A 10,491-nucleotide genomic window follows, 5' to 3' on the forward strand; every position below is an offset into this window, starting at 1 on the left:
ATCTAATAAATATTTTATATGGGATTTCCCAATTTGCCCTTAATTTTGACAGAAAATTTAACTCTGTTGACGAAAAGACCAATAATACAACACGAGATCTAATTGAAGGATGACCATAACAATTTTGCGACACGAGGGATGAAAAGTAAAGTCAGGTCTTATTTGAGGAACTATTGCTACAATTTAGCCTAAAATTTATATCTCCATTTACATCTCTCATTGATATAAATAGATTTTTTACCCTAGTGGGAAGATAAAACTTGGAAATGTAATTTCCATTGTGAGATGCGAAAGTGATGCAAATCAGATTTACAGAGGTTGCATTAGTGGGGAGCGTAAATCATATTTACATTCCCAATTTTACACATACACATTGAAGATGCTCTAAACTTATTTCTTACTCCACATTCACATCCATGTTTTGCTCTTACATGCAAAATTCCGTACTCTCTCTTTTTCTCAGTGTGTCCCTCCAATTGGGGATGTAAAATAAGTTGCATCCTTCCATCTCTTTTTTAATCTATTGATGGGGTGGGAGTTTTACAACTCCATTTCCTGGTCCATTGGAGTGAACAAAAGCCATTGGGGATGAAAATCAGTCACATCTCCATCCCTATTTACATATGCATTGAGGATGCTGTAATGATTGGACTCAAATTCTAAATAGTGGGACTAGAACTCGATTAGCATATGCTCTATATGTTAATCGGTAGTGGAAAATACTTCATCACACACACTATCAACCACTTGAATCATCATATTCTTGATCCTAATTGTGTCTTTCTTTTAACCTAATAACCAGGTTGGTGTAAGGGAGGAGATTGCATAAAAACCATGACTGGAGAACTTACTCTATCCCTTAACTACATTATCTCTCATTTAACCATAAGAAAGAGATTAAGAGGACTTAAAGCATGTACGTAAGCTAATCTATATTGCTTGTTTGTGTTTTTCTGCTCTAGGCAAACCCCTAAACCTTTGACCCCAAAAAAGAGCAAACCCTAAACCTATAATGTAATATTGTATTGAAATTTTGTGTGTTTATCTTCATATTTCCTTATCAATATGGGAAACCTAAGAACTCAAAAATGTTGATGAATTCAATTTCAGAAGATCACATATATGAGCATCAAACTACATATTCATTTCATAACAATCATTAGAATAATATGTGGGATTTCATGTAAAAACCTAAAAATCATGAAGATCATTCCAAAGATTGAGGAAGAACATATGTAGAGAGACAAGTATTGGATGCCATAACTTACCAGGTTTAAGGTTTCGGTCAACTTCAGATCCAGACATATTGTCGATCGAACACGATTAATATATCTCACAAGGTTGCTCAAGTGTTTTGAGACCGCCAGAGGATAGGAGAGTCAAGCACTTATGTATCATAAGGTGCTCAAAACTAGAGCCCTCGGGAGATATATGTCTCTACCTATAACCTTGTACATACCAAAACAAAACACAAATCAAAGATTACAAAAAACAGACATTCAAGAAAAAGCCAAAGGCAGAAACAATCAGGTAAGTAGCATGCATGGAAGTAATTAGAATCAAATTAATAAGAAACCTGATCAATATTACCAAATTTGAAGGGAAAAAAAATTGTGCAGGTGAGAATACCTTTTGACAAGAATGTAGGGGGTTAGGTGGGGCTAATAACTTCAGTGATTTTGAGCACTACACCCCCACATCCATGGTCAGAGTTCAACTATCGCCCTCCCCCGCCCTTCTTCCGGCTTTAGACTTGCTTTGTATCGGAAAAAAAAAAAAAAGAATGTAGAGGGTAGGAGATAAAAGTGGTAAGCATTTATATGGCCCGGATTAATCTCAGAGATTGCACGGCCAGAGAGGGAAGACGAGGATGACATGACTGATATAGAAAAGAAAGAGTTAACAAGAATGGAGAGTTTTTTTTTTTTTTTTTTTTTTCATTTCCATTGACATGGTCTCTGCTGTGCACGCATTGCCCACTTTTGGCTTTCTGTTGGAAGAGAAAGACAGTATGCGAAATGCAAGCCACCCCATTCAATCTCATTCTTTGTTTTCCGAGCAAAAACCAACTTTTTGTTTTGTGTTTTCCAAACGGCATTTACCTATTTCCAGGCAAAATTACTATAACTCTTGTGCATGCTTTATCCTTTTTTTATATTTAAAATCATATTAACTGACAATATGATGCGACCATTGACTTGTAGTTATTCGATCAACTGTAATAGCCAACTGTTAATTTTAAGAATAATGCTATTCTTATCATATTTTTTATACCACAATTCTATGCCACATGATGTGACACCTTACTTAGACATGTCAGGTCATTTAATTTCATTTTAAGTTATCTTATTTTTCATTCATTTTGATTAATATATTTAATAATTATAAATAATAATAAACTTTGGCAGACTTCTCATATTCTTGCGTCTTCCTCGAGTTTTTATATAAATAAAAAAAAGCCAAAATTTACTCCCTATTTTCATAAATGTCAGTTTTTATAAAAACTTCTAAAACTAGCCAAAAACTCAGTTAAATATACTCAAATGCCCTCAAAACAAAAACCCATATAAACCTAAAAACTAAAAAATAAACAAGACACCACCATCCCAGCCTATCCCAGTTGCCCCCACTCTTCTCTCCTTTCTTTCTTTCTTTCAATTCAACAACTCACCACCTTGTCAACCTCCACACCCAAAGCCATTTTCCCAACCTCACAGCCCCAATTCCCCAAGTCACACCCACCACCCCAAATCTCTTCCATACCCACAACCAGCTCCCAACAACATCTTCCCCAACACAAGAATTCCTTGACTATTTGCCCCAACCCCAACCACTCCCCCAAGATCTTCCACCCCATGCCATTTTTTTTTAATCAACAAAGGTACCCCATTTGTCATCAATGTTGTAAAACAAGAACCGCTAAAAAAAAAAATTAAACTTGTTCGAATAAAAACAAAGGGATTACAATCCAAAGTACAGTTTTGAAAATAATCCATAGCAAAATTGAAAATATCCGATATTGCTTAAGATGAGGTCTCATTTCCCATTACTTTCTGATTTTTTTTTATGTTGACTTCTTCAACTTCATCGAGAACCGAATTCATGTACTCATCAAAACCAATGATTCGGCCTGCAATCACAAGCCAAATCTAAATCCGAGCTTTACTTTGAAGGAACCTGAAAATCAAATTAATGGGTTGGGTCATAATCCTCTGGTGCTCGCCATGGATGTGAAATTCAATGGGTTTCGGGTCATAGACAGAGGTTCTAGTCAAAGAGACTTTGAAATCGAAGGAGCTCATTTTTTTTTTCTTGTTGGGTGTAGCTTTGCCTTGTGTCACTTACCTACTTTTATCTAGTAGGGTTTTCCTTCTTAGGTTTTATGTGAGTTTAAATATTGAGGGTATTTGAGTCTATTTAACTGAGTTTTTGGCTAGTTTTTAAAGTTTTTATAAAAACTGACATCTATGAAAGTATGAGGTAAATTTTGGCTATTTTTGATAAAAACTCGTCCTCTTCCTGCACCACTCTTCCTCTCCCCCAATCAATTTCCTCCTCCCTCTTGAAAGTCCCTCTAAACCTTTTATCCTCCCTATCTCCTCCTTTCCAGAACAAATGGAAAAAGCATCACAATAGATACAAAAGAGTAAATTTAGAAAAAAAACATAGCAGGGTCAATGCAATTAATAGGAAAGACTAATCATCGTAGATAGATATGAGAACTTTCTGCCATGAACAATGGCCCAACGCTTAACATGATATAGACATTTTTCTTCCTTTCGAGTCCTTTAATTTTCAATGAAACAATTAGATAAAATCATTCTTTATAAAAGTAAAAAGGAAAGAAAAGATGGTTTGCTAAAATCTAATAAGAACCAACTAAAATAATGGAGAACGGAGAATGGCCGGAAGGACAAGAAGGGAGAAGGCTGAGAAGGTGGGAGAGAGAAGAAAGAGATGGAGTGGAGAATAAAACGTAAGATCTAATCAATTTTTTTTACAGGGGCATTTAATTAAAAAAAATTAAGAAACTTAAAATTAAATTAAATGACATGGCGTATCCAAATAACATGCCACATCATGTGATATAGAATTATGGTATAAAAATGTGGTAAGAGTAACTATAACATTACTCAATTTTATCTGTTTTTCTTGTCACTAGAAAACTAATTGTTTGCTTTACATTATAGGGAGAGTAACAGTTCTGTTGTATTGTACATGCACTTTCGACTCTAACCATATTAAAATAACTAAAATAAATTGGTGTAATATTAACTAGCTTGATCTAGTGATATTCACTTCCATTTAGCTAAAAGTAAAATAACATTCATATGGTAAGTACAGGCCAACTAGTCAATTTAGCACATTGTCCTTCTAAAAATAGTTTTGTCACGTACTTAGATGCATCAAAGGAGGTGGAGTTTAGGGGGCGCGGGGGGTTGTTGTACCAACGGGCCCAATAAGAGCCCATTACATGTCCAAACATTGCACCGATGAAAGAGGAGGATTTTGGGAAGAAATTGGTTCATAAATTCAAGAGTAAAGTTAGCACCTGCCTGTGGGTTATACAAAGGTTGGTGTGCGGTTTGCATATCAATGTATGTCAAGAATTCAAGGTTATATGTAGACAAGAAGCAAGGAATTCGATATGGGGATCTCGTTTCTGCACAAGCGATCCCAGTTACCCAATTTTAGCTTTGGGTGGAGCACATTCTCACTCGAGGTGCGTTGAGGCAAGAGGTTTCTTGCCATAGTAGAGTTTTTGAGAATTGCCAAGACGATTTTCAAGAGATTTAAGAGGTTCTAGAGGTCAACAATTGTCCACGGTTGATTGATAGTTCACAAGGTGGAGATCGGTTAAGATTGGCTCACCATGAGATGCAGGAAATAATACTGAAGCAACGACTGGTCGGAAATCGTTGAAGAGGAGTAGAAGCCGCACAGCAGGCTGAAGTATAGTCCATTGATAACAAGGTCTTGGAAGGGGGTTCCTACATGTTCATTACTTGCATTAATTTGAAAATGATGACTATAGATACCGCCCAGTTTAGCATGTTATAACGTACCAAAATATCTTGTAAAAAAACATTTTTATATAATCTTTCTATGATGAATTATTTGAAAATATGGGCGTATTTCATATATAATTGGGTTGAATATGCTCTCCCTACTTTCTGGGGAGCTAATCATTGGAGCTTAAAGACTTTTAAACGTGTCATAAATATTGGGTACCCATGGGTTTTCATAATCTTTTCATGGGCTGTTGCCTCTGGGAAGACTTCAATATGCTCTCCCCAGTTTTTGGGGAGCTAAAGATAGGAGCTTAAAGACTTTTAATGGTTGTTGCAGAAGCACTATATATAAAAGTACCATATATAGGTTTTTCTAATGCAAATAACTATAATTCAAAATCAATAAAAATGAAAAAAAATATAAAAAGGTTGTTGCAGAAGCCCTGAACAACCAGAAACATGAACAAAAACAGGTTAACATGAACAGATTATAATACTTGATATGAACACAAAAATGACACGAAGTGTGAACACGAATACTAAAACGCATTGGAATAGTGTACGGCATGATCTTGACACAACAAACTTGTTTAATTGGCATTTTTATCTAAACTCCTTTGCAGCCAGAGTCCTCTTCTGCATTCTGCATGTGGATCGCAAAAACCTGCATCTTTTGCAAACTGTATTGGTTTCAAATAGGTTCTTTTGTTCCATGGTGTTTGGTGAGAGAAGTGCCCTGCTCTGGTTTTGCTGTGACTAACAACATTTGACCAACCCCTCGGTGCAACCTTCCCTCCTTAACAGCTGCGTCTACATTGATGATAAGAAGAAAATAAAAAAACGGAGGCGGTGAGGTTTCCAGTTTTCAGTCCACTGCTTGAAGCTTTCCAATGCAAGGTAGAATTCATGTCATTGCAAATAGCCTGACAAAGACAAAAAATTTCCACTTCATCCCTCCCTAGAACCATGCAAACCTGAATCAACAAATCCACCAAACTGACCCCTTCGGGTCACTGGCGGATTCAGAATTTTTTTAACGGAGGTGCAATATTGACTAAGTATGAAAAATGGTTTTTCGGAATAATCATTTTCTCAAGATAATTTTTTGGCGGCTTTTATTCCTTACACATAAAATAAGAAAACTGTTGATTTTATGAGATTTTAGTATGAAGTATATATTAACTTAGGGCTCGTTTAGGACTGCTTCTCTAGGAAGTACTTCTACTCATAAGCGCTTCTAACAAAAGCGCTTTTATTATAAAAATCTTGAATTTTCATAAAAAATTTATGTGCTTCGTGGAAAAGCACTTGGGAGTGCTTCCTGAAGAAGCACATGGCAGGTGCTTCTCCAGGAAGCGCTTCTAAATTTTTTTGCCAAACGCTGTCAGAAACGTTTTTAGTTATTAGAAAGCGCTTTTAGCCCTTCAAGAAGCACTCCCAAACAGGCCATTAATGGGCCATCATTTTTAGCCTAAATCGTATTTTGCACTAAAACCGATTTTTCATATTTTGATTTGGTGGGAATTTGATTTTCTAGTATTTTTATTTGAATCCAAATGGGGGGTACTTCCTTATTTACATTGTAAACTTAAGTAACATTTACTTAAATGTTGAAAATGAAAATAAGGTAATCTGTACTCCAGTTGAGCAAAGGCGCAATCTGAAGTGCCTACAATGGTTTTTCCGGTGAGAGAAGGTGCATCTGCACCTCCTTGCGTCTTAATGATCCGCCACTGCTTCGGGTCACCCGTTATGCCTGGAAAAACACCTGCGCCGATAACCTCACCAACAACAGAATAGGCTCTGCAATTACAGTCCAAAAAGCAAGAAGGTGAAAACACTTGCATGAATATAGATCTCTGAATTAAAGCACATAACTTGAACTGGTTAAGCAAATATTCGGCGGTCACATACAAATTTCCTTTTCTTCTTATTCTTGTCAAGGTAGGCTACGAGCTCTTCTTGCCGAACAAGGGCGTCCTCAAGTGCCTGCACAAACGAAACAAAAGGAAAATGTACATGAGTATGTTTATGTTTAGTTTCTCAAGATTATTTTGAGTGCAAACTTCAATAACTGAATAATCAATATATATATAAAGATGGATTACCTTCTTGGTTGCTGACAGATCTGGTTCCAACACGTTGATTCGGTTGAGAGTGATGTTCAGCATTTCTTCTTTCTCGGGTGGCATGAGTGCCGGTTTTGTGCTGAGAACACTCACTTTCTCCTCCAATTCGGACATGCGCTTCATCATCGTCATGTACGCATTGCTGGAAATGGCTGGTGCAGGCAACTGGTGGCCTTTATTCACCATTCCAGTGGAGTAAACAGGGCTTCCATAGTGGGCAACCTCAGCCAGTTTCTTAGGCATGTTTCGTGCCAATCGAACCATGGTGAAAATACCCATGACAAAAGCCATCATTCCAGAAACAAATTGATTGCTTAGTCTATCCAGATCCCTGCAAGCGTAATGCACAGGGAAGCTATCTGTAGCTTTGGAAGAGAAACAGATATAATTTAGTATCAGCATTTGAAAGAATAACCCTTACATTTATTAGAATTATATATACCTTGGCTTGGGGAAATTTCACATTGAAATGATTTAGTGAAAGTTGTATCCATAGCCTTATCAACCATTGGCATAAAGTCCTCATGCTCATAGGTCCTATTGCACTCTTTGGTAATTACAACCTGCAAAGATGAAGCAAATAGCAAAGAAAACAAAGGCATCACAAAAAGTTCCCATGTTTTAGTCATAAATAATTTCCAAATATGGATGGAAGTTCATTAAGCTTACATCTTCAGGCAAAGGACATAAATTTTGCTGCTTCACTTGAGACTTCATGTCAGCCTCTGGAACAGTTTTTGAGTTGAGAGAATCACATCTCTTCATGTTGTAGAATACCGAAAGAATATAGTAAAAAATAGGAAGTCAGGCAATTGACCATTTATAAAAACTGATTAGAAGAGAGGCCATGCATAGACACAAATTAAGAGGGAAACTTGAGCCAAGGTCTGAGTACCTTTGAGCCTGCCTTCTCAATGCCTGACAAAGCTGTCCTTTTGCATTTGGCCTCACCATTTTGAACCATCTGGTTCATCAAAATACCCAACTTCGTGAGCTTTTTATTCACATTCGAGAGTTGAGACTATGAAGAACAGAGTAAAGATCTCACACAAATAAAGAAAAAACACAATTAGTAGTTAATCACCTTCAAGATGACTGGATCATTCCATGGGCCCTTATCGGAACGCATACAGCCACCCTTATCAGCACAAGTACACTTACCACCCAAAAACTCTGGCAGCTCACTGCACAGGAAAATTTGAAGTTATAATACAGATAATGTGAATCAAGGAGATTGCTAAGCTTAGCTTGAACTAGATATGGACTCAGAGATGTACAGAAAGATGAACATTTGAATAGAAGAAAATATATTCTCAACAATATTTTGCCTAGAAGGATTCTTACCTAGAATCAATTATTTCAAGCAACTTGCTTTGGTATTTGTTTCCCAGAACCTGATACACAAACATAGTCATCAACTCGTTTAGCACCATTACTGTATCACAATCTTAAACTGGACAAAATACAAATGCTCACATGGATTTTTCCGGTTGTCCTGGGGTCAAGGAAAGATTTCACAGTGTTCCATAAAAGTCTAAATCCAGAACCAGCGTTGATGATGTACATACGGTTCAGGGTCTACGGTAAACAAAAGACTCAATAGGCATCATAGAATAAGAAAGCTATTGTTGATGCAAGAGAAGCAAACCAAGAAGCTCGTCAAACTTGAAATGATACAGCTATTTACACAATACCTCAGGATAATTGTCACCATCAACCTTCTGAAGGCACTGGATAAGTTCCCTTGCAGATTTGTTTAAACTTGTAAGCCCCTGCACATCGATTAAACGAACTAACAATTACCTCTTCAAAAATGAGAATGATGGAAAAAGTAAAATGATATTATAGATCTCCAAAAAAAAAAATTCCAATAAGATTAAAAGCGAACTTGAACTTAAAGATCAATTTTTACATACCACTCCTTGTACATCCAGAATAGTGGTGCTCTGATCAATGTGCTTCTTTGCTGCAATGGAACATGCAGGGAATTTACACACAAAGGTCCTCTCAAACTCCCGTATGTGGTACTTCACGTAGCGGTCCATTGTTGTCACTTGCAACAGCTTGGTAGAATCGACTTGACCAAGTCTCTCAATGTAGACAGGTCGTCCATCCTTGTCAACTCCATGATGTCCTTGTGGATAGTATTTCACGACTTCATCAATTTCCTTGAACTCGAAGTCCTTAACAAAATAACCAAAGGCAAAGGTTTAGGAAACACATATATAGTAATGAACTAGACAGTCTTCACGATACGGCAAGTTCAATAAAAGCATTTTATAGAACACCTCCATAATAGTGTCAGCACCAAATTCCTTCCTCCATTGGAGCATATCAGCCCACATTTTCTTTGTTTGCTCAATGTCAAATTTCCTGGCCCTTAAAAATCTGTACCATCATACACAAGGATAACAAATCTATTCATAATCAGATAATGGCAACTCAACCATCTAAAATCGTTGACATGAACCGAAACGAGGAATAAAATATGTAACCTTAGCATCATATGATGATCATCATGATTTGAAGGCAGCAATTCTTCCAAGATAAGTGCTTGGCGAAATGCATCCACGGCCTGTAAGTCTTCTGCATCAATGTTGTCCTCAATAGGGACAGGCATTACTCTGTTGCTCCTTCGACCCCTCTTGCTCAAGGAACACCTTAACTTGGTGGAGGCATTCATTGCCTTCTTAAGAGGCCCGAGCCTTGTTTTCCTCTCGTCTTCAGAGTATTCTTCGAGAACTGCACCGAATAATGAAGTCCATGTGAAAATGTTAACGAAGTTAATGGGTTAATTCAATTTCGGACATTGCTTGCTCCTTACATATCTAATTATCACCGTTGGACGCATACTTGAAAGTAACTCATTAAAATTACAAAAGAAAAGTTTCTACTCGCATCTCAAGAATGTCATTTCTCAGCAAGGAGGAATGACTCCGTAGCCAAATATTTTCCTTCAATTTCAGAAAGACCACATATACATAACCCTCAAAACTATACATTGATTTCATATGAAGTTTCATGACAAATCTCGGATTAATAGAACTTACCAGGTTTAAGGTGTCGGTCTAGAGTTCCTGGCATATTGTCGTCACACATGATCGATGTCTGTCTTGCAAGGTTTGCTTTGCTCAACTGTTTCGAGGCAACCAAAGGGTTTAGGAGAGAATATGTTTTGACAACAATGTACGGAGCTTAGAGCTTACATATATTTGTGTGTGTATATGTATATCACAAGAATTAATGTCTAAAATTGCTACCAAATGGACAACGAGGATGACAACACTGAGGTAGAAAAAGACAGAGAGATAGACATGAGATTTTGTTTGGTTTCCATGGACATGGGGTGA

The 10,491-nt window shown here is 37.0% G+C and overlaps 1 protein-coding gene across 1 annotated transcript; it reads right to left on the bottom strand.

The window, feature by feature from the left end:
• Nucleotides 6,900-10,240, bottom strand: LOC18767400 (phosphatidylinositol/phosphatidylcholine transfer protein SFH3). Its single transcript, XM_020571014.1, has 13 exons — nucleotides 10,192-10,240; nucleotides 9,637-9,883; nucleotides 9,430-9,529; nucleotides 9,058-9,324; nucleotides 8,836-8,913; nucleotides 8,618-8,719; nucleotides 8,486-8,535; nucleotides 8,226-8,325; nucleotides 8,037-8,105; nucleotides 7,811-7,900; nucleotides 7,584-7,704; nucleotides 7,121-7,506; nucleotides 6,900-7,001 (listed from the first exon to the last, which is right to left on the bottom strand). The coding sequence occupies exons 1-13, from the start codon at nucleotides 10,238-10,240 to the stop codon at nucleotides 6,900-6,902; spliced, it is 1,761 nt and encodes a 586-aa protein (XP_020426603.1).

This window comes from Prunus persica, chromosome G8 (genome assembly GCF_000346465.2).
Source record: "Prunus persica cultivar Lovell chromosome G8, Prunus_persica_NCBIv2, whole genome shotgun sequence".
NCBI lineage: Eukaryota > Viridiplantae > Streptophyta > Magnoliopsida > Rosales > Rosaceae > Prunus > Prunus persica.